Source organism: Oryx dammah, unplaced genomic scaffold (assembly GCF_014754425.2).
Source record: "Oryx dammah isolate SB20612 unplaced genomic scaffold, SCBI_Odam_1.1 HiC_scaffold_2, whole genome shotgun sequence".
NCBI lineage: Eukaryota > Metazoa > Chordata > Mammalia > Artiodactyla > Bovidae > Oryx > Oryx dammah.
Genome location: NW_024070186.1, coordinates 83729280 through 83753056, shown reverse-complemented (window position 1 = coordinate 83753056; position 23777 = coordinate 83729280). Strand labels below are relative to the sequence as shown.

The following is a 23777-nucleotide window of genomic DNA, read 5'->3' as shown; positions in this document are numbered from 1 at the left end:
TAGCGACCCCATGGACTGCAGAGCACCAGGCTCCTCTGTTCATGGGATTTTCTAGGCAAGAGTACTGGAGTGGGGTGCCATTGCCTTCTCCGAAGAGAACGCACAGGTCATAGCAAACACCCTCTTCCAACAACACAAGAGAAGACTCTACACATGGACATCACCAGATGGTCTACACCGAAATCAGATTGATTATATTCTTTGTAGCCAAAGAAGGAGAAGCTCTATACAGTTAGTAAAAACAAGCCCGGGAGCTGACTGTGGCTCAGATCATGAACTCCTTATTGCCAAATTCAGACTTAAATTCAAGAAAGTAGGGAAAACCACTAGGCCATTCAGGTATGACCTAAATCAAATCCCTTATGATTATACAGTGGAAGTGAGAAATAGATTTAAGGGCCTAGATCTGATCGATAGAGTGCCTGATGAACTATGGACAGAGGTTCGTGACATTGAACAGGAGATAGTGATCAAGACCATCCCCAAGAAAAAGAAATGCAAAAAGGCAAAATGGTTGTCTGAGGAGGCCTTACAAGTAGCTGTGAAAACAAGAGAAGCAAAAAGCAAAGGAGAAAAGGAAAAACATACCAATTTGAATGCAGAGTTCCAAAGAATAGAAAGGAGAGATAAGAAAGCCTTCCTCAGTGATCAATGCAAAGAAATAGAGGAAAACAATAGAATGGAAAAGACTAGAGATCTCTTCAAGAAAATTAGAGATGCCAAGGGAACATTTCATGCAAAGATGGGCTCAATAAAGGACAGAAATGGTATGGACCTAACAGAAGCAGAAGATATTAAGAAGAAGTGGCAGGAATACACAGAAGAACTGTACAAAAAAAAATCTTCACGACCCAGATAATCACTATGGTGTCACCACTCACCTAGAGCCAGACATCCTGGAATGTGAAGTCAAGTGGGTCTTAGGAAGCATCACTACAAACAAAGCTAGTGGAGGTGATGGCATTCCAATTGAGCTATTTCAAATCCTAAAAGATGATGCTATGAAAGTGCTACACTCAGTATGCCAGCAAATTTGGAAAACTCAGCAGTGGCCACAGGACTGGAAAAGGTCTGTTTTCATTCCAGTCCCAGAGAAAGGCAACGCCAAAGAATGCTCAAACTACCGCACAATCGCATTCATCTCACACACTAGTAAAGTAAATGCTTAAAATTCTCCAAGCCAGGCTTCAACAGTACATGAACCGTGAACTTCCAGATGTTCAAGCTGGATTTAAAAATGGCAGAGGAACCAGAGATCAAATTGCTAACATCTGTTAGATCATTGAAAAAGCAAGAGAGTTCCAGAAAAAAATCTACTTCTGTTTTATTGACTATGCCAAAGCCTTTGACTGTGTGGATCACAACAAACTGTGGAAAATTCTTTAAGAGATGGGAGACCAGACCACCTGACCTGCCTCTTGAGAAATCTGTATGCATGTCAGGAAGCAACATTTAGAACTGGACATGGAACAACAGACTGATTCCAAATCAGAAAAGGAGTACGTCAAGGCTGTGTACTGTCACCCTGCTTATTTAACGTATATGCAGAGTACATCATGAGAATCGCTGGGGTGGATGAATCTCAAGCTGGAATCAAGATTGCCAGGAGAAATATCAATAACCTCAGATATGCAGATGACACCACCCTTATGGCAGAAAGTGAAGAGGAACTAAAAGCCTCTTGATGAAGAAGGAGATTTAAAAAGTTGGCTTAAAACTCAACATTTGGAAAACTATGGGACCATGGCATCTGGTCCCATCACTTCATGGCAAATAGATGGGGAAGCAAGGGAAACAGTGAGAGACTTTGTTTTGGGGGGCTCCAAAATCACTGTAAATGGTGACTGCAGCCATCAAATTAAAAGACACTTGCTCCTTGGAAGAAAAGTTATGACCAACCTAGACAGTATATTAAAAAGCAGAGATATTACTTTGCCAACAAAGGTCCGTCTAGTCAAAGCTATGGTTTTTCCAGCAGTCATGTATAGATGTGAGAGTTGGACTGCAAAGAAAGCTGAGCACCGAAGAATTGATGCTTTTAAACTGTGGTGTTGGAAAAGACTCTTGAGAGGACTGCAGAGAGATCCAACCATTTCCATCCTGAAGGAAAATCAGTCATGAATATTCATTGGAAGAACTGATGCTGAAGCTGAAACTCCAATGCTTTGGCCACCTGATGTGAAGAACTGACTCATTTGAAGAGACCCTAATGCCAGGAAAGATTGAAGGTGGGAGGAGAAGGGGACAACAGAGGATGAGATGGTTGGATGGCATCACTGACTCAATAGACATGAGTCTGAGTAAACTCCAGGAGTTGATGATGGACAGGGAAGCCTGGTGCTACAGTCCATGGGGTCGCAAAGGGTCGGACACAACTGAGTGACTGAACTGAACTGAAACCCCCGCCCATAGCCTCGAGGATCCCTGTGGAAACTTGTGTGCCCTGTGGGAGGAAGGTCTCTTCTGAGGTGGACAGAGAGATAGGTGATAGATAGATAGATATGCTAAGTCGCTTCAGTCATGTCCAACTCTTTGAGAATCTATGGACTGTAGCCTGCCAGGCTTCTCTGTCCATGGGATTCTTCAGGCCAGAATACTGGAGTAGGTTGCTGTTTCCTCCTCCAGGGGGTCTTCCCCAACCAGGGATTGAGCCTGTGTCTCATGTCTCCTGCATTGGCGAGGCCACCTGGGAAGTCTAAATAGATAGATATAGATAGATGGTAGTTAGCTAGATAATCTCACAAGTTTCTTCCTCCCTTAACCCTTCCCAAAGCACTCTCATAGGCTGCTGGCAGGTGTGCTGGTTAAGCCTCTATGGAGTGCACTTTCGCCAAGTGGAAGTAAGAATGAAAGTTGCTCAGTCATTTCCAACTCTGCAACCACATCGACTATACAGTCCATAGAATTCCCCAGGCCAGAATACTGGAGTGGGTAGGCATTCCCTTCTCCAGGGGATCTTCCCAACGCATGGATCAAACCCAGGTCTCAGGTATTGCAGGAGGATTCTTTACCACTGAGCCACAAGGGAAGCCCTATTTTTGCCAAGAGCTATCCAAATGACAAGTGTGCATACCCTCTGACTCAGCAATTCCACTTCTAAGAATTTATCCTGTATATCCTGAAATTTTGAAAGTAAGATATAATTTACCATCAGTAATGATTGTGAAAGCAAGAGATTGGGAATACCCTAAAACACCCATCAGCAGGGAGTTGGTTAAATAGATTGTGAACACCTGTACAATGCTACAAAAACAGGTCTGCTGTAGTACTATTTCTAAGGCATGTTGTTAAGTGGGAAAGAAAGAAAGATGCATAAGAGGCTGTAGAGTGTACTACTGTTAGTGGAAATGGGGGGAATATGTCCATGCATTTGCTCGTGTGTGCACAGAAAGTTTGGAAGGACACACAAACGAGGGCTGGCTGCCGCTAGGGGGAGCTCGGTGGCTTCGGGAGGATGGTGGAGGCCACAGCATGCTCCATCCTTTCCTACCTTTGGAACCCTGAAGGACACGAACGCCCTGACAGCGCAAAAAATAAAGATGCTAACTAAGTCTCTGCCTGCCCTTCCCCACACACCTTGCAGGTGAGCTGCAGTGCCAGCAGGCTGCCTGGCGACGGACAGAGAGACACAGGAGCCACGTCCCCGCAGGAGCCCCCCTCCTACCCTCCGGTTCAGGTCATCCAGGCCCGCGTGTCCTCCAGCAGCTCCTCCCAGGTCTCTTCCATCAACTCAGACCTCGAGGTACGTGCTGGGTCTGCTGGTGGGTGTGCGCGTCCTCCTTCACCTGGGCTTGCCTGTGCCTCCCTGGTACCTGCATCTCTCTGCTCCTCCACACCAACCTCGTGCCTGCTGAATAGTGAATAAGCATCTTCCAAGGACTTTCCTACACAATCCATGCTGGGGAGGACTTTCTGTGGTCAGATGAGTTAGGGAAGCACTGCACACTGAGTCACTGGAAACAGTCACATTTTAGAGAAATAAATGCTGAATGACAAACTTTTTAAAGAGGCTCTGTGGTTCCCAGACCCATTTGACCAGGGAAGCCTCTCTTCCCCCAAAGGAGCACCAGCTGCTCTCTGTGGTGCTGTCGTGGTGATACACGGAGGCCCTTGGTGGGCATCCTGCCTGGCACTTTCATAAGCTTTGCCTCATTGTGAATTTTGGGGTCTGCAAACAAGACACATCACGTTCTGTGATACAGAAATGGGTGTAACTCTCAGGTCTGTGGTCCTGTCCCTCTCAGCCCCGCAAGCTGTGGCTCCCAGCCCTGGTCAGAAGGAAGTTTCCCTTTGCAGCCAGTGAGAACAAGGAGAGCATCGTGGATAGGTGGTGTCAGTGGGGAGCACCTTCATTCTGGGTTGGTTGGGTTCTCCCACTCTTTTGATGTTTAAATACCTTTTTATGACTTGATGATAATAGGAAGTGGTTAGTTGGTGCTGAGGTTTTGGTTTTGGTCGTAGTGGCCTTACTTGGCAAAGTAATGAGCCGGAGGTCCTGAGTCAGTCCCCCATATTTGTTGAACTCATAGTGAACCTTGAAATCTGAAAGACTTAGAGCCTGTGATTTTCAGGGGTAGGGTCCAGATCCTGTGGCGTTGGCTCCAGGCCATGCACACCTGCCTGGGCCTTGTGCCCTTCCTCGCCCTGACTACATGTCCTCCCTGGCCATGGACTGCTCTCTTGTCCCCAGGGTTCTGGGCCTTTCTTCCTGGGCCTTCTCTGGCCCAGTTTCCACATGTCAGAATCATACCCAGATGCCACCCCGCCACACACCTCCCAGAGATTAGAGCCTCCCTCTCTGGGGTGCCCACAGCCCATACATCTCTTACACCTCTTCTGCTGTGTGCCGTGTGGCCTGGAGGGCTGCAGGGACCTGCCTCCCCCGCCAGCCTGTGCACAAGCTTTTAGGTCTGGAGGCCAGGGCTGCCCTCATCTTTATCTCTCAGTCCTGGAACAAACACAGCTGGTCCCTGAGAGCTTGAGTTTTGAGGGAGAGATTCTATTTCAGACCAGGGACCATTCAGGGTCCGTGTATCCCGAAGTCCTGCATTCGATGCTGTTTGTTTCTTGGGTTTGATCTCAGAATGGGCAAGACACCCAAGGTGCATGGCTTGGCGGCCGGGAGCCAGCAGTCCAGGCTGAGTCCAAGGCTCCAAGGGGAGAGGAAGCCTGAGTACAGAGTGTGTTCAGTGAGGGAAAGGGACAGTGGGGTTGGTGAGATGGGGAGGTGGAGGAGGGACGGAGAGGGTAGGAAGCTACACTCACTCTCACTCTGTGGAAACCCTAACTGAGGTCAGGATTGGACTGTGACCTTGAAAAGTTTGGAAGTTTATCTCTGTGACTGTTTTGGGCCATTTCTGTGTTTTCCAGCCCTTTTCCTTCCTCTCCTCTATTCTCTCTCTTTTTAGACATTTATTTGCTTAACTATGTAAATCCCAAGAGGATGGGATCACACTCATAAGTGAGGCAAGTGGAAATGAGTACGTTTGCCCTTGTTAAATAAGAAAGATATTTTCAGAAGCTCAGCTGCCCCACCCTCCCCGAACCCCTGCCTTCCCCCAGCACAGTCCTGCTTCATTACCTGAAACGCACGTACGTGACACACGGCAAAGCCCTGAGTGCTGAATAACTGGAAAGTTCACTAGACATAGACACTGTGGGTCAGATGGGATTATAAATCTCCCAGGACAGACTGTTGAATATGCGAGCGGGGACAGTGTAGCTTGTCAGATGTGTGACCCTTCGGGTCTTCTGGTAATCTGTATGCTCTCTTCTTAAAAGTAAGATGTGTTTATTGTAGAAATTTTGGAAGATGTTCAGTTCAGTTCAGGCACTCACTCGTGTCCGATTCTTTGCGACCCCATGGACTGCAGCACTCCAGGCTTCCCTGTCCATCACCAATTCCCGGAATTTACTCAAACTCACGTCCATTGAGTCAGTGATGCCATCCAACCATCTCATCCTCTGTCGTCCCCTTCTCGTCCTGCCTTCAATCTTTCCTGGCATCAGGGTCTCTTCAAATGAGTCAGTTCTTCACATCAGATGGCCAAAGTATTGGAGTTTCAGCTTCCATATCACTCCTTGAACACACAGGACTGATCTCCTTTAGGATGGACTGGTTGGATCTCCTTGCAGTCCAAGAGACTCTCAAGAGTTTTCTCCAGTACCACAGTTCAAAAGCATCAATTCTTCGGCGCTCAGCTTTCTTTATAGTCCAACTCTCACATCCATACATGACTACTGGAAAAACCATAGCTTTGACTAGACGGACCTTTGTTGACAAAGTAATGTTTCTACTTTTTAATGTTTCTGCTTTTAATATGCTATCTAAGTTGGTCATAGCTTTTCTTCCAAGGAGCAAGTGTCTTTTAATTTCATGGCTGCAGTCACCATTTGCAGTGATTTTGGAGCCCACCAAAATAAAGTCTGCCACTGTTTCTACTGTTTCCCCATCTATTGGCCATGATGTGATGGGACCGGATGCCATGATCTTAGTTTTCTGAATGTTGAGTTTTAAGCCAACTTTTTCACTCTCCTCTCACTTTCATCAAGAGGCTCTTTAGTTCTTCTTTGCTTTCTGCCATAAGGGTGGTGTCATCTGTATATCTGAGGTTATTGATATTTCTCCCGGCAATCTTGATTCCAGCTTGTGCCTCATCCAGCCCAGCGTTTCTCATGATGTACTCTGCAAATACGTTAAATAAGCAGGGTAACAAACAGTGCACGGCCTTGATGTACTCCTTTTCTGATTTGGAACCAGTCTATTGTTCCATGTCCAGTTCTAACTGTTGCTTCTTGACCTGCATACAGATTTCTCACGAGACAGGTCAGGTGGTCTGGTCTTCCCATCTCTTGAAGAATTTTCCACAGTTTGTTGTGATCCACGTAGTCAAAGGCTTTGGCATAGTCAGTAAAACAGAAGTAGATGTTTTTCTGGAACTCTCTTGCTTTTTTGATGATCCAACAGATGTTGTCAATTTGATCTCTGGTTCCTCTGCCTTTTCTAAATCCAGCTTGAACATCTGGAAGTTCACGGTTCATGTACTGTTGAAGCCTGGCTTGGAGAATTTTGAGCATTACTTTCCTCGTGTGTGAGATGAGTGCAATTGTGTGGTAGTTTGGGCATTCTTTGACATTGCCTTTCTCTGGGATTGGAATGAAAACAGACCTTTTCGAATCCTGTGGCCACTGCTGAATTTTCCAAATTTGGAAGGTGTAATGATGAAAATTAAGCTGTAAGCCTTTCAATCAAACAGCAGCAGCTCAGGGTGGTGGGACGGGGTGGTCTCCTTGGCTTTTCAGAGCAATATTTCTTAAAGATTGTGGATCCTTGATGGTGAAGGGGAGCAAGAGGGTATTTTACTTGAGTGTGATGCCACATTTACCCACCTGTTCCATCACTCACCCGTTCAGCAAGCATGTTCTGAGGGGGGCGGGATTTGAAAGCAAACCTTCTGAGGACAGGTGAGCCGGCCTGCCCCACCTCACCGGGTGGGGGCCCTTGGTAGATTGGCCACAGCCTGACTGTGACCTTGCTCCTCCAGACCACACACCAAAGGGACTGAAGCCTGCGGTCAGATGCTGGGCCCCAGGTCGCCACTTCCTCTGGTTTGCAGCCTCTCTTGCTCCCAGCATTGCACAGTGCAAATGTTTTGTAACGCTGGGCTGCAGCACCCGGGGTCTCTACTCTCTGGCCACAGTGGGCATCCGCGGCCTTGACCTCCTCTTATTGTCTGTGTCTACTGCCAACCAGCTGGACTTCCGCCTCTGGTACAGAAGGGAGCGTTTGCGCACTCCCAGCTAAGGTGATGTGTTTACCTCCTGTGTGGGCTTTGGCCTTTACAGTTTTGTGACTTAACTCTCAGAGGGTGGCTTTGGGGCTTTGGGGCACATACTGAGGGATTTGAAGACCCACTTCCTGCCATACTGGGGGAGGTGGAGAGAAGAATGGCCCCTCAATACAATGTACACTGTATCCACATCACTCAGCTCACTAAGCATTTTAAGACCATTGCTCACAGTGACTGAGGTTGTGTCATGAGCCACACATGGTATGTTCTCTACTTCACAAACACTGTTTGGTATAATCCTTCTAACAGCCCGAGGCAAAGACCTTTAAATATTTGTTTCCCAGAAGAGAAAACTGAGATTAAGTGAGTTTAAGTAACATGCCCAAGAAAACATCATCACCATCATCACAGTTATAATTCGCAGACCTGGGGATCTGAACCTGGCTCAGAAGTCTGGCTCAGAAACCCTGTCGTTACCCACTACACCCCACTGCCTCAGCAGGAACTCCCCGGGGAGGGAGGCAGGACTCTCCTTAGGACTCTCTCCACTCACCTGTGCTCTGCCTTTGTTCTCAGGCAAGGCCCTGTCTAACAGACAGGATAAAACATTGGGATTTTCAAGGAATTTCAGTGATGCAGAACACACAAGAGAAGGGAGGGATCAGACAGATAAGATATGGAAACTTGCCTGAAGGGAGAATTGGGTTATTTTCACTGATCCTCAAAGTGTGCACCAGCTGGGCTGGTCAGGGCACCGGATGAGTGTGACCCGTGACTGTGGAGAGGTCAATTGTGTGGGCTGCCTGGATTTCTGCATGTCTCCACAAGAGAGGGCACATTCCACAGGGATTGTGCTCACTCACTCCCTCGGCCATTAAACACGAGGTAGCCCCGCTCCTAGCACAGCTGTCCGAGGGCATCCTGAGCACCTGTGGAGGAGGGTTCAGCAGCCGCAGAGGGTGGGGGCCGGGCCCACAGGGAGCAGGACTTTGCAGCCAGCCTTCTCACTCGCCGAGACAGTGGCCAGCCCCTGCTTCATCAGTGCGGGGCCGCCCTCATGTTGAGACTACTCCTGTGCCTTTAAAGGCTTCCCCCCGCCCCCTCCCCCTCGCTAGCCTCTGGGATGCAAGAAAGAACTGAATCCCTCTCGGTGAGGAAGGAGCACTTAGTCATTTTTTTTCCCTTCTGTGCTTCCAAGCAATGCTGTCGACCTGGTATAAGAAGCTTTGTAGAAATTCTGCAGCGGGGCTGTTTCTGTCAATGAAAGAAAGTCTGCATTGTTGAGAATGACTCGCTAGAGCCGGCACAGAGTTTGTGTGTATGTGTGTGTGTGTGTACAGAGCCAAACACCAGATATCAGATTGCTGTCTCAAGAGGCTCCAGTCCCAGCCCCGGTGTCTTGCTAATTCTGTGCCTGAGGCTCTTGACAACCTTGACAACAAGCACTGCTTGTTCCAGACCCTGCTTCCAGCACCCGCAGGTCAGGACAGAGGCCTCTGATGTTTGTCCTTCTTAAAGCCACATCATTCTTTTAAGGAAAAAACAATTAGTTAATAAAAAGAATACACACACGTCATCCCTGGTGGCTCAGACAGTAAAGAATCTGGCTGCAATGTGGGAGACCTGGGTTCGACCCCCAGGTTGGGAAGATCCTCTGGAGGAGGCCATGACAACCCCCTGCAATATTCTTGCCTGGAGAATCCCATGGACAGAGGAGCCTGGCAGGCTACAGTCCATGGGCTCACAAAGAGTCAAATACAACTGAGAGACTAACATGCCCACATACACTGACTCTAAAAGTCCTAGTTTTAAAAGAAAATACATAGAAGTATGAAGAAAGAGGCCAGAACATTCCAATAGGCCCCAAAGGCTAGAAATCAAGTTCAGGGTGTGGTATCTGCCCTGCCCAGATCTGTGTGCTCCTATGTGCCCTGTAGCCAAGAGAGATGGTATGTCTAGAAGTGTGTGGAGAGTCAGCCAGTTCCCCTGGGGATGAGGAGAGACTCTCCACTGGGCCCCAAGGGCAGCAGGGCTGAGCAGAAGAGAGGGCGCTGAGCAGGGACAGGGCTTGTTAGGCTCTCACCTGCCTGGTGGCCATACTTTTCTGCACTGGACTCCTTGGGTTTGAGTTTCTCCCTTTGTAAACAGGAATCAGGAGACCTGCCCTGCCTACATTACAGAGATTGTGAGGATCAAGTGGGGGTGCTGCTGGGGCTCTGCAAACCTGTCGATGGTTCTAGATGTGGTGCAGTGGACAGCAGGCTGCAGCGGGGCTGGACACCCACGCTGGCCCTGAGTCCCTGTGCCAGGCAGTGCCGTTCATTTTTCTGAACTTGCTCTGTAAGTGAAGATAATGAGCTTAGGGAGCTGGTGAGGCTCTGACAAAGCACCGTTCCCACAGATGCTCATCTGTGGACCAGGTTATCTTTCAGGCCCCATTTAGCAAGTGACTCTAGGTGTGAAGGTGTATGGCTGGGGGAGGTAGGCGGAGGTTAGTCACACTGAGTCAGTTCTTTGGTTCTGAGCAGCACATGAATAGCAAAATTTCTTCCAAAAACCCCACAAATATACAATGTTATATGTCAGCTATATCTCATATTTTAAAGGGTAAAAAAATTTTTTTAAAGAATCAGGAATAGGAACCAAGGTTGCCAGGGCCAAGGTTGCCTGGTGGTCCTAGAGTTTGGCTTAAATACAGTATTTGTAAATCCCTGTGACTGGAGTAGAAAGGGCCCTTTTCCCAACCCCTGCTGCCCACCATTGTGATACATATGGCTTCTCCATCTCGACCCTTTATGCCAACCTTGGCATGTCCCTGCATAGAAACTGTCATCTTTATTAAGGAAACCAGCCCTCCATGGGTCAGAACTCCTCTTTCACCGGTGTAGGTCACCAGGGGCCTTGCACATAGCACTCCATGGCTTGTGACCCATTTTGCTATCTCACATCCCATTTTACTCACTACAGACCATGAAGGAAGAGCCGAGTAGAAAGTTTGAGCTGGTCAGTTCAGTTGCTCAGTCATGTCCGACTCTTTGCAACCCCATGGACTGCAGCGCCAGGCTTCCCTGTCCATCACCAACTCCCAGAGCTTGCTCAAACTCATGTCCATTGAGTCGGTGATGCCATCCAACCATCTCATCCTCTGTCGTCCCCTTCTCCTCCTGCCTTCAATCTTTCCCAGTATCAGAGTCTTTTCCAGTGAATCAGTTCTTCTCATGAGGTGGCCAAAGTATTAGACTTTCAGCTTCAACATCAGTCCTTCCAATGAATATTCAGGACTGATTTCCTTTAGGATGGATGGACTGGTTGGATCTTCTTGCAATCCAAGGGACTCTCAAGAGTCTTCTCCAACATCACAGTTCAAAAGCATCAATTCTTCGGCACTCAGCTTTCTTTATAGTCCAACTCTCACATCCATACATGACCACTGGAAAAACCATAGCTTTGACTAGACGGATCTTTGTTGACAAAGTAACGTGTCTGCTTTTTAATATGCTGTCTAGGTTGGTCATAGCTTTTCTTCCAAGGAGCAAGTGTCTTTTAATTTCATGGCTGAAGTCACCATCTGCAGTGATTTTGGAGCCCCCCAGAATAAAGTCTGTCACTGTTTCCACTGTTTCCCCATCTATTTTCTATGAAGTGATGGGACCAGATGCCATGATCTTAGTTTTCTGAATGTTGAGTTTTAAGCCAACTTTTTCACTCTCCTCTTTCACTTTCATCAAGAGGCTCTCTAGTTCTTCTTTGCTTTCTGTCATAAGGGTGGTGTCATCTGCATATCTGAGGTTATTGGTATTTCTCCCGGCAATCTTGATTCCAGCTTGTGCTTCATCCAGCCTGACATTTTGCATGATGTACTCTGCATATAAGTTACATAAGCAGGGTGACAATACACAGGCTTGACATACTCCTTCCCTAATTTGGAACCCTTTGTTGTTCCATGTCCAGTTCTAAATGTTGCTTCCTGACATGCATACAGATTTCTCAGGAGGCAGGTCAGGTGGTCTGGTCTCCCATCTCTTGAAGAATTTTCTACAGTTTGTTGTGATCCACGTAGTCAAAGACTTTGGCATAGTCAGTAAAACAGAAGTAGATGTTTTTCTGGAACTCTCTTGCTTTTTTGATGATCCAACAGATGTTGTCAATTTTATCTCTGGTTCCTCTGCCTTTTCTAAATCCAGCTTGAACATCAGGAAGTTCACAGTTCATGTACTGTTGAAGCCTGACTTGGAGAAATTTGAGCATTACTTTACTAGTGTGTGAGATGAGTGCAATTGTGCAGTAGTTTGAACATTCTTTGACATTGCCTTTCTTTGGGATTAAAATGAAAATTGATCTTTTCCAGTCCTGTGGCCACTGCTGAGTTTTCCCAGTCTGCTGACAATATTAAGTGCAGCACTTTCACAGCATCATCTTTTAGGATTTGAAATAGCTCAACTGGAATTCCATCACCTCACCAGCTTTGTTCATAGTGATGCTTCCTAAGACCCACTTGACATTGCATTCCAGGATGTCTGGCTCTATGTGAGTGATCACACCATCATGATTATCTGGGTCATGAAGATCTTTTTTGTACAGTTCTTCTGTGTATTCTTGCAACCTCTTCTTAATATCTTCTGCTTCTGTTAGGTCCATACCATATCTGTCCTTTATTGTGCCCATCATTACATGAAATGTTCCCTTGGTATCTCTAATTTTCTTGAAGAGATCTCTAATTTTTCCCATTCTATTGTTTTCCTCTATTTCTTTGCATTGATCACCGAGGAAGGCTTTCTTATCTCTCCTTGCTATTCTTTGGAACTCTGCATTCAAATGGGTATAATTTTCCTTTTCTCCTTTACCTTTAGTTTCTCTTCTTTTCTCAGGTATTTGTAAGGCCTCCTCAGACAGCCATTTTTGCCTTTTTGCATTTCTTTTTCTTGGAGATGGTCTTGATCACTCTACAGTGTCACGAACCTCCGTCCATAGTTCTTCAGACACTCTATCTATCAGAGCTAATCCCTTGAATCTATTTGTCACTTCCACTGTATAATCATAAGGTAGAGAGGTAGAGAGCTGGTAGAGATATGGAAAGAATGTATGAGAGGTGAAACCATGTTTGATCCCAAGTTAAGTGCTATAGAACTGCTTAATTAACTAAAGAAATAGGAAGGATGAGATACTGAAGTGTACGGTGGAAGGTTTAAATGCCTGGGAGGTGCAAGGAAAATAAAAAAGGAAATCTACTTAATGAAATCTAAGACTGAACTGTAGCTGGTGTGTATCTGGCCAGTCTCAAAACTTTATGTTCAGAAAAACAAAAAAAACCCTTTATAACGGGTCCTGAGTCCAGCAGCATTTCACCACCCGAGTCTTGGGGAAGCCTCTTCTCCCTAAATATAAGGAGGGAGTTATACAGATGGTCTCTGGGGGCCCATTCAGCTGCCAGTCTGGAAAGTGACTCTCCTCAGTGGCAGAGATACACCTCAGAGTCTTCAGGAACAAAGAAGTTAGCACATGACCTGGGGGCAGTTTTCAGAACACAAAAATGTGTAGTTTTAGCAATGAGGTGAATTGAAATACTGTGTGCTGTGGTTCATGAAAGTAATGGAATTGTGGTCCTAAAGACAATTTAAGGGTGTATAGAAATGCTTATTCTGTGTTAAGAGAGAAAAGCAATTTGCATAATTTGATTTTTGTGTGTGTGTTTCAGAGGGCTGTTCCTTCATTAAATCATAAAGGCTCTCTTTCAGGGATAGAATTACATGCAGTCTTCAGTTTGGTTTTTTAAAAAGTTTCTATACAAAAATGAACAAATGTTGCTCCTGAAACAGGGAAAAGACTACAAAAATGTTAGTTATTTTCACTTTTTTTCCTAAGGGGTGGAGAGAGACTTCAGTTACAAAGATTTGGATTAATCATACTTCTTAGGGACAGTCTCATCTACTACTTCCACTAGAGGGCACTCTTCTGAAATTTTAGGTTGCTGAAGATTTTGGAAAGGAGGTTTCAAGGTTTCATTTCAAACCTAGTTGGAGGACTCCAGCTTCTTTATTTGTTTGCTTACTTGTTTGCTCGTCTTTAAATACAGTTTTTCTTTGGGAATAATTTTAGATTTACAGAAAAGTTACAAAGGTAGTGCAGAGAGTTCTTGTTTACCTTCACTCAATTCCTCCTAAGATTAACACATTGCAGCATCATGCTGCATGTGTCAGAACTGAGAAATTAACATTATTACGGTAGTATATTGCTGTGAACTAAAGTACAGACTTTATTTGAATTACACCAGCTTTTCCATTGAAATTCTTATTCTGTTCCAGAATATAATCCAGTATATCACACTGAATTTAGTAATTTTTTTTAAAACAAACTACAAAACTCACTGTGGTAATCACACATCACCAATTATACTTTACATGAACATGTGTATTTTCTAAAGAAAGATGAAGGTTACCATTCTTTCTTTCACCTCTCATTTTATTTCCATTACGTTTGCAGAAGTTATGTAACTTTTTCAATCCCTATGTTGTCATCAACATTTCCGTCTTTTGCAGTGTATGAGGAACCATCATTTTTAGTAATTTTGTATCTTCTCCAATTAATCTTTTTTTCAGTTTATGTTCCCTCCAGCAGGATGTCATTAAAAAATCAATGCTGTAGAATTATAACAACTTTGTTAGGTGTAATAATGGCATTGTGCTTAGGATTTTTTTAAAGTCCTTATCTATAAGATACATACTGAAGTATTTACAGATGACAGTATTTACTTTAAAATACTTAAGCAAATGAAAGCTTGGGGAGCTAGAACAAATGAAGGAGGGTGTGTCCATAGGTGTTATTGTTTTACTTTTGTGTATGATTGAAAATCTTATAATTAAAGAGTTGTTCTAAAGAAAAAGGCGTGGCACAGCTGAAGTCAGCGGTGACTCAAGTTTTTGAAGTACATTCTGTTCTCCTGCAAAAAAACGGGAAGGGCTTCATGGGGGAGGATGGGAAGGCGGGAGAAGAGGGAGGAACTGGGGAGAAGACTGTCAGGCTTCCTTTTGCCTCACCCACCCCCATATTCTGCCCTCTCTCCTGCTGGGGCCACCACATCCTGCCCAGTGAGGGACAGGGAGCTTGTGTGGGGGCGCAGACCAAGAACCCAGCTTTGGTGCCCCTTCTCTGCCCTCCTCAGAGTCAAGATGGGGTCTCTGCCCTTTGCCCCAGGCCTACCAGGTGCCCTGGGTGTGAGCTTGCGGCAGAGCTCTGCCAGCACAGCCTGGGACACCTCGTTGCCTGCTCCGCCCCTTCCTCCACCTCTGGCCCAGAGTGGAACTCCACCCGCACCCCAACCACACACACACATAGCTGAGCCCCATCTCTGGGCTAGCAGTTATCAGCAGACAAATAGAGGGGTTCAATAAAGTTTTTATAATCTTAATTCAGATAACACAGATACACACACACACACACACACACACACACAAACACACATGTCCCGGGCACTGCAGGAGGTGCCAGAGGAATGAGAGCAGATGGCAGTGTTACCCTTTAAGAACCTGAATCAGATATTTTTGAGGTTTGGGGTGGAACCAACTGTACAGTAAAGGCTGATTAAAAATGAATCTTGGGTGGTAGCAAATACCCTGGAGTTTCAAAGTGAAGATTTTATTTGCATCTCTTTTTCTTAGTTTTATGGTTTCGAGTTGACTCATCTCAGCCATGTGGTTAATAAATGGAATCTTCATTGTTATGTCTAATAATAATAAATCCTAATAATAGTAATTTAAAATCTGTATAGATGATAATCTTTTTCAAGCCCTTCATAATTATCACAATTATCCTAGTGACCATTTAACTAAATTGGAGCCGCTAGTAGCTGCTGCCTTCTTGCTTGCTGAAGTCAGCTGTTCTTTGCCTCCAGCCCAATGGAGGGCCAGGCTTCTGGCTCAAGGAGCTGATGGGCTGGCGCTGATCTCTGCTCTGCTCCGTGATGGTGGCAAACTCTATTCAACACATTTTTCTTTATCTCTTTTTATTCTGCAGCAGAAGTATTGGGAAGCCCTAATCTCGGAGCAGGTATGGACAATTGTGCTCTCTCTTTATTCCAGAAGGGACTTCCTGTGGCTTGATTTCAGTTCCTGTTTTTGTGAGCCCCTCTTAGATGGCTGGGCCCATGCCAAATTCCTGTAGGGGGAAAAAATCTGAAAATAAGAGGAGAGTCTGAAAGATGAGGTTCTTTCCAGGCTCTTTCAGTTCAGAGTTCTTTCTGCTTTGTCCAAACCATCTAGTGGGGACTCAGAGAAGATGCATGACCCAAGGAAGAAATGTGCTTGGAACAAAAGTCTCTGAACGGGAGGAAACCCAGCAGCTCCCTAATGGCAATGGTTCTGGGAGTGACTGTGAGAGCATAGATCAACATTCCCCCCTGTTGTCACTTGGAGACCTTGGGCAGCTGGCTCCTGTCTCCCTGCCATCCTCACCTCCAAGCGACCAATGAGCACATGATTCATGACAGCCACCTGTGCCTGTCACCTCCCAGGATTTGTTTTTGTTTTTATGATCAGAGAGTAGATTCTCTTCTGCTCAAATTCTCTGAATGCCTGGATTCCAGCGTTGTTTTTATTACTTAAAATGACATTTAAAAACACATTATTTGGGGAATTCAGAAGGAAGAGATTTAAAATGTTTTTGAAGGTTTTAACCCAGTTTAAAGAGTGCCTCATCAGAGTTTCCGTTTCCTGGCAGCTGAACTGGTCAGGAGTAGCAAGGATAACTCTTAAGAAGACATTTTAGGAGCTGGATCAGTGGTTCTGATACATCAGGGCGGCTAAGAATCACCCTAGGAGCTTGTTCAAATGCCAAGCCTTAGATCCCAAGCTACAGATGGGGTCAAGGGAGCCTTTTTGATAAGCACCCTGGGCCCTCCTGGTGAGGCTGGACCAAAACTAGATCTAGCACTTGGGTCTCCACTTGAAAATAGAATTCACCCAGAAACACACTGTCCATTCTCAGAGAACGGCCCAGGCCCCTGCTTCCACTGCTGGGCAACTGGGTCTTGGAGGCTGAGGGGCCAGGGAGCTCTTTTACTTGGCATTTCTGATAATGTCTGGAAGGGATTTGCTTAGAGGTATACCCCCAAGTCTGCAACCACAGGTAGATGAGAAACCAGCACCAGAAGGGCCTGACACAGCCCCAGACGTGGACGAGGGGCTGAGCTGCCCCAAGCAGATCAGCTCAGGCCCTCACCAGCAGGGTGACTGGGAGATGAGGTGGTCATTTTAACGCAATGCTGTTTCTCATGACCAAGTAGGAGAATCAGTTCAGTTCTTATCAGTAAATCATGAATTAAATGGGACTCTTTCTGTTCAGAGCTACAATTTGTGTTTTATAACTGGCAGGCTGCAGGCATTGTCTGTCAAGTGGCTCAGGGAGCCTTGAGGACCTTGTCCTGACCTTCTAAGGACTGGATTGTTTGATTCATGTTTGAGCAGCTGGAGAATTTTTCTTGAGTGCACATCTACGCCTAGCTCTATTTTCTTGCCCAAATAGATTGTCTGGCCTGGGCTGACACATCCTACATGGCCTTTGCTTTTTGTTTCCTGGGTCTTTTGATACCCTCAAATGTAGCCTTGTGACTCAGAATCACCAGTCATAGAAACTCAGAAATGAGAGCTCATGTTATCTAGTTCCTGATTCAGACTCCCAGTTCACACACGGAGAAATTAAGACCCACAGAAGAGAATTGAGCCTGACCCCCATATACCTCTGTGGCTGGAATCAGTAAGGATTCCCTTGCTTTTGGCCTGCATACAGAGCTTTCTCTCTTATCCATCCTATTAGAACAGTAGGAAGACTTTGGTACCGCATCATCAGTACCTGTGTGCTCACCTTTTTTTTTTCAACCTTTTACTCCTACTCCTGCAAATTTCAGTTTCCCATACTTGTCTGAGTCAGTGATGAAATATTCACTGGCAGTGACCACCACTCTGGATTAGGTTTTAAGTGTTTGTTTTTGATGAGTTAGCTGACCTCAAGTTCAGAAGAAGCACCATATGGGGGGCGGGGGCAAGGGTAGACTAGTGCCCTACTCTTAAGGGGCTCTGTTATCTACCTGAGGATAAGGTAGACACTCAGGCAAAGGGCAGGACTTCCCATGATGAGCCGCAAACCAGTGATACAAGCAGTACAGAGAAGAGGGTAAGAGCTCAGTGGGTGTCATGGTAGGCTTCTAGGAGGAGGAGAAACTTACCCAGGCCATAAAGAATAGGTTTGAGTTTTCCTGGTCTTTTCTGGGAATGAGTCTGGCATAGAGATGGAAATTCTCCGGATAAAGGGAACATGCCTCAGGTTCACTGGAGAAGGACTTGGTGAAGACAGGGGAAACAGAGAACCGGAGGGGAAGCAGGACTGTTCTATTCAGGGTAGCTGTCCATTAATTCCTTAATTGAGAGTTACACTTGCCCTGGTAGGCCCTCGAGTCACAGGCCTGGTTAACCTGTCCTCATCTGTTTGTTCTTGTCTGTGCCTGGGCCTTGAGAACCAGGACTGGAGCTGTCGTTGGGGGAACTGTAAGAGAGAGGACGGGTCTCGTCCACCAAGGTACCTCTTGTGTCTTCTTTCCACAGTGGGATCCTGAGGATGTAAACCTTGGAGGGAACAAAGACAGCATGGACACACTCAGATCACAGGCACACAGGTGGTCTGTGAAGCCAGTGGACTTGCCCTCTGATGCGTAACACTTTCTGGAGCCAACTCAGCAGCTCAGAGCCCAAGGTCAAGCATTTGTCAGGAACTGAGCAGGGATCAACCTGCAGGGACAGCCTTGGTAGGAATTAAGCTTCTGCCGAGGCTGCCCATGAAAGTGAGGAACCAGAAGCTGTCATGGAGCTTGGCTGGTCTGCACCACAGCTCAGAATGGAGCTAAGACTTTGGGCCCAGTGGACAGACTTGAACATGCCCAAAGTTTGCTCTAAAGATCTGCAGTTTGTCACAAACCACTCGTGCTTTGACATATAATCTAAAGGACTTTGGGCCCTCTTTTCCTTTTCCCTTTGGAGTCAACCATACTCTGAATATCTGCTGTGAATGAGTTCATCTAACAAGCAGCTAATATGTTTGGATCTCAGCAAAGCCCCATTATGCAAGACCTGGCTAAGCCTAGCGAGCGGTGGGCCCACATTCTGGGTGTCTAGGACACAGTGACAAGTTCTGATGGGACCTGGCTACTGCCTTCCAGTAACCCACTAGAGTTTTCTGCTGAAAGTTGAAAGAGGACTGTTTGATCAACCAAGTGTTTACAAGATCACTGGTATTGCAAAGGCAAGCAAAGCAAATTGCTCTTAGGTATGAGGACTTGCTCCAGTCTGGCAAAGTATGTGCTGGAGCAAGGTCTGCAGGTGAAGAGGACTGTCTGCTTTAGAAGGTAGCTGAAAGCACGCAAAGGATAAGAGGCATGGCTGGAGGTGTTAAATTCAAGCACCGAAATCCCCTTGCAGGTTTATTTTGGAGCTAAGGTGGGAGGAACACTAGAATGAATAAATCCTGACTGAGAGAACTACAGTATTTCACCATGGAGCTCAGGGATACATCTGAATCCCAGCACAGCCTCCAAAGTCAGCCACGAGGGGATCTGGGAGAAATGCCAAGAAATGCAGCTCTACTCTTGGCTGACCCCTGGCAGCCTGTGTGATTCAGCTGCAGCTGCCCAGTTGCTCCTAAAGTGTAGTGCAAGTCCCACCAGCATGAAAGAGGGGGTGCCTCTGGGAAGCAGTTCGGTTCCACAGGTCTCTGCAGAGATTCTAATCAATTCCCTATGTGACCTGTGAACTAGAAGTGAACCTAAAGCCACCCTATTTATCCAGTTGCTTTGGACCCTGGTTGTCTTATAACAGAGTTTGCTAAAGTTGGTTTTACTTTGTGATCTTAATCACTGAAGCTGTACTTTGATGGAAGATGAAACTTTGAGTTGGGGGCAGAGGTAGGGGGTTAGGAGAACATTCCAGAAGATGAAACCACACAGAGAATTGGAAGCAGAGAAGGGGAGAATCTAGCCAAGGAAAGAAGACTCTGATGTAGCCAGAATGGAAGTAGAGAGAGGGTGAAGAGGCTGGAGAGGAACTGGGAGTTGGTACTTAATTCTATAGCTGACTGGTAGCTACTGGAAGGTAGAGTAGGAAGCTGACTGGCATGCCTCAGATCAACCACAGCTGATTGATCAGTTTTACATCCCTGCAGCCACAACTTTTCAGGAAGCAGAAATGTACAGTCGTGGATATAGTACCAACTTGGGGAGTGTGTTTAATCTGATTGGTGACAGCAGGGAAGAAAAAGGGTTTATCTTTGGAAAGGTAAAAGGCATGGGAATAGGATGACATCCTTAGAGTTTGCCCTCCCTCCAAGGGGAGACTGGCTTAGCTCCCAGAAATTGGTTGGATCCTGATTGGAATGTCCATTCATTCAAGAACATCAAGTGATCTTGCTGGCTTTGACCAGCACAAATTGCTTGAGCTGTAGATGTTGACCATCTCTTTAGATCCCATTGTCCCAGCCTCTTTCTTCACAAACCATTTCTTATTATCATTGTCCGAGCTTGTCTCAAAACAGACTCCCAAGTCTCTTCATCCAGGGTGAACCTGTAAACTGAGAATTTTGGAAGCAAAGCTTGGCCTCATTGTTTAATGAGAACCTGCCTGTTATTTGAAGCTCTGTAACTCTGGAGCCTTTGTGAAGAAGTGCCAGCCAAAATGCCTTCCTCCTAGTAAGAGGATTCTTGCCCTGGGCCTCTGTTGCAACTCCATCCCTAACTGTCAGTCAGACCAGGATGATAATGGGAGTTAATTGCCCTGAAGAGTTACACATAGCAGTGCAACGAGGTTACCTACACTAGGGAGAAGCTGGGAGCCAATTGTGTAATCCTCCTCTCCTGCCCATTCATCTGAACATAAGAGATGGTGTAATAGTAGTTGTGCTGCCTATTATCTGCATGGCTTGGAGCTTGTTACTTAAACTTGGTGAACTCTTGGGGTAGACTGAGAATAATAGCTATCTAGAAAGCATGTTGTGAAGAGTAAGTAATATATATGGAATGCCTAACACTACTAACACTAGATGACTCAAAGTAGACATTGAAGAAGGATTAGTTTCCTTCCTCCCTATAATTCCTGGCCACATACGTCCGGAAAGCCAGCTGGTAACCAAAGAATCACACCATCAGATGAAAGAAACTTCAGAGGAGTGAAGAGCCTGACAACAACGCCAATAAGTGATTAAGTGGTGGTTATCCGGCCCCTGCTTAAGCTACTAAAAAAAAAAAAAAAAATTTCACCCATTTTAATCTCCCAAAGAAAGAAATCTGTGATTTAGGGAGAACTGTATCAGTAAAGTTTTCTTAAAATCTGTCTAGACCCTGAAGAACCAATCCCCTTCTCTCCCCCAGTGCTTCAGTATGGTGAAGAGACGTATGAACAACACTGATGCCACACTCACGTGTGATTGTTACAATGAGGTATGAGCTCCCCCAGAGCCAGGAGAGGCAAGAAGCATGGCTGGGCTCCAGTTCTCAGGTCTGCTTCAGTGAGATCCTCGTCAAGTCATCTCCCTTTCTGGTTAGTTTCCTCGTCTGTAAAATGAAAGGGCAAATCTCTGTCCCTTTTTCCCTTTTATGAACATGCCAGTGATTCTTTCCTACAGAAGACTGACACGTTCATAAACTCTCAAGAAAGAGGCACTATCAAGAGAAATTTTAGATACAACTTTAAAAATAGGTTTCATTATATAATATGCACTTCTCTCTGTTTGGATTTTACTATCCGTTTAAGATAAAATCCCCCTTATGAAGAGTCCAAGTTTTGCTGTAATAAGAGATCACAGCATATGACATTAAAAATGTCTGCAGTTTCCTTCCAATACTGAAAAGTCTTAAGTATGAGATATGAATAATATTTTCCACAGTGACAGAAAAAAAAAAAAAAAAACAACTCTGTATCAATCATTAAGAAAAAGAAAAGCTTTTCTTATGTGATTGCAGCAGGGCTAAGTCCCTATCCTGGGTCAGGGGCGCTCGCCCCCTTCTCACCCTCCACACTGCCTTAGTGGGGCAGCAAGTGGCCTCCACAAGTTGTGACGGAGAGGGAGGCCCCTAGTGGCACCATGAGAAGTGAATCCCAGCTGCTACTTGCTACCTTTCCCTCTGGGATTCTGCCAAACTCCGGCAGCCTGCGATCCATTCAAACCACCGCCCGCCGACTTCCGGGAAGAGAGGGCCTGTGTGGTTCAGCGCGTGCGCACTGTGCAGCCACCGCCTCACTCGAGTCGCGAATCCTGCACGTGCCGGCCCCTCAGTTCCCGCTGTGTGCGCGTTCCTACCTCACCGCCACCGCGCCCGGGCCTCGGGGGGAACTGCAGAGGACGGCTTCTGGGGTGCATTTCACACTGCTTGTTTTGTAAGGGGATAATCACGCGATTACCCTTCTCAAAGTATTTGAGATCGTTCAGCATCCTTTAGGGTGTGCTGCAGAGCAGACTCTGTTTTTAAATATATTTAAAATACGTTTTAGTTTAGTTTAGTTTTTTTTTTTTTTAATAGGGCAGGTACACGGTTTTAAAAAAGAGAATCAAATTGTAACAAAAAGCTTGTAAAGGAAAACATCACTGCCTTGCTCCTCCCTTCTGCCCGCAATGGTCCACCCACCCACTGTTTTTTTTTTTGTTTGTTTTTCAAGACGGCTTTGTTTGTTCTAGTAGTTTTCTCCTTTAGGTTTGATTTCAAACGTGATTTCCAGCCGTAAGTTTCCAAGATTATACTGTTTTTGTTTTGTTTTTCTTGGCTAGATTCTCTCCAACTTCCAGTAAGTACAAGCTAATGAGACACCACGGTGTGTTGAGAACTGTTTGTCAAAACTGTCTTTACATCCTGCTTGTTGCTGTGGAATCCTTCGTGCCAGGGCGCTTTCCTCTTGCTGTTTTTCCTGATCTAGCTTCCAGCTTCTAAGTCCTGCCCACAACAGGTCGCATCTGCTCTCAGAGCAGCCTAGCTAGGCCTGTCTCTGCTCTGGACTTGACCTTGACCATCCTTTTATCTCTGCTGCAGGTGTCCTAGTACTTGGAGCATCACCAGTGCAAGTCTCAGAGATTTTCTAAACCCACAACTGGAGAAAGGGCTCTCCTACACTGCAGCTGCCACTGTTTTACCCAAGGACAGCCTGACCATGTGTGAGAAGAGCTATGCCATAGGCCTTTCCTTCTGACCAGCAAGTGCACCATAGAATATGTATGTCCTAAAGCTCTGGTGTGTGTGGTATCTGTTCAAATAATAGGCTCTTAGGCTCCACCCTAGTGATTTCCTAGATCTGGACAGGGCCTGGGAATCTTTGGGGGCTTGTTTTTTGTTCATTTGTTTTTGTTTGTTTGTTTGCAGCACTGAGGTATGCAGGATCTTAGTTCTACCAGACATGGAGCCCCCTGCATGGAAGTGCAGAGTCTTAACCACCAGACCACCAGGGAAGTCCCAGGGTCTGGGAATCTTTAACAAGCTCCTCAAGTGATCCTTTGAGAACATTGCCCTAAGGAAATTACTTTTAAAGCCTTTCTATTTGTGTGTGTGAGATGTTTTCATAAATGTATTTAGAACAGGCGCAAAAGTGATAAAGCCTCAAAACCCCACTTGTTTGGAAAGATTAAACATTATACTTTCATGAACAAATGCTGTTTGGGTATTAGAGCTAGAAGACCACAGAGGAACAGATCTGAATTACTGAAGAAAGTTATGAATACCTAAATGCTCCCCCAAATAACATTCATGTAAACATTAGAAGAGGGGAAGCTTGTAAGTAACTATGTATTATGCATGTATTTTCATTTTGCTCTCTGTGTGGATGTAGAAATTATAGTTTCATTATACTTTTGAGTATTTTATACCTTTTCATAATGAGCATTTTTGGGGGGGTTAAAACAAAGTGATCCATCATAATAATATTTGACAGGCGAGGACCTCAATAATTGCTAAGAATTCGTGAGAAGATA

General features: G+C 45.6%; 1 protein-coding gene across 6 annotated transcripts in view; it reads left to right on the top strand.

The window, feature by feature from the left end:
* Positions 1-23669, top strand: part of TMEM44 (transmembrane protein 44) — a 47774-nt gene extending 24105 nt beyond the window's left edge. For 2 of the 6 annotated variants that reach the window (XM_040267675.1, XM_040267700.1), the window contains 3 exons: positions 3584-3742; positions 15801-15833; positions 18383-21099. In XM_040267675.1, coding sequence (XP_040123609.1) covers positions 3584-3742; positions 15801-15833; positions 18383-18493 — 303 coding nt within the window. In that variant the 3' untranslated portion in view covers positions 18494-21099. Of the gene's footprint in view, positions 1-3583; positions 3743-15800; positions 15834-18382; positions 21100-22845 lie in introns of those variants that run through there. The other 4 variants (XR_005725818.1, XR_005725817.1, XM_040267705.1 and 1 more) reach the window with 4 other exon arrangements.
* The last annotated feature ends 108 nt before the right edge of the window (positions 23670-23777 follow it).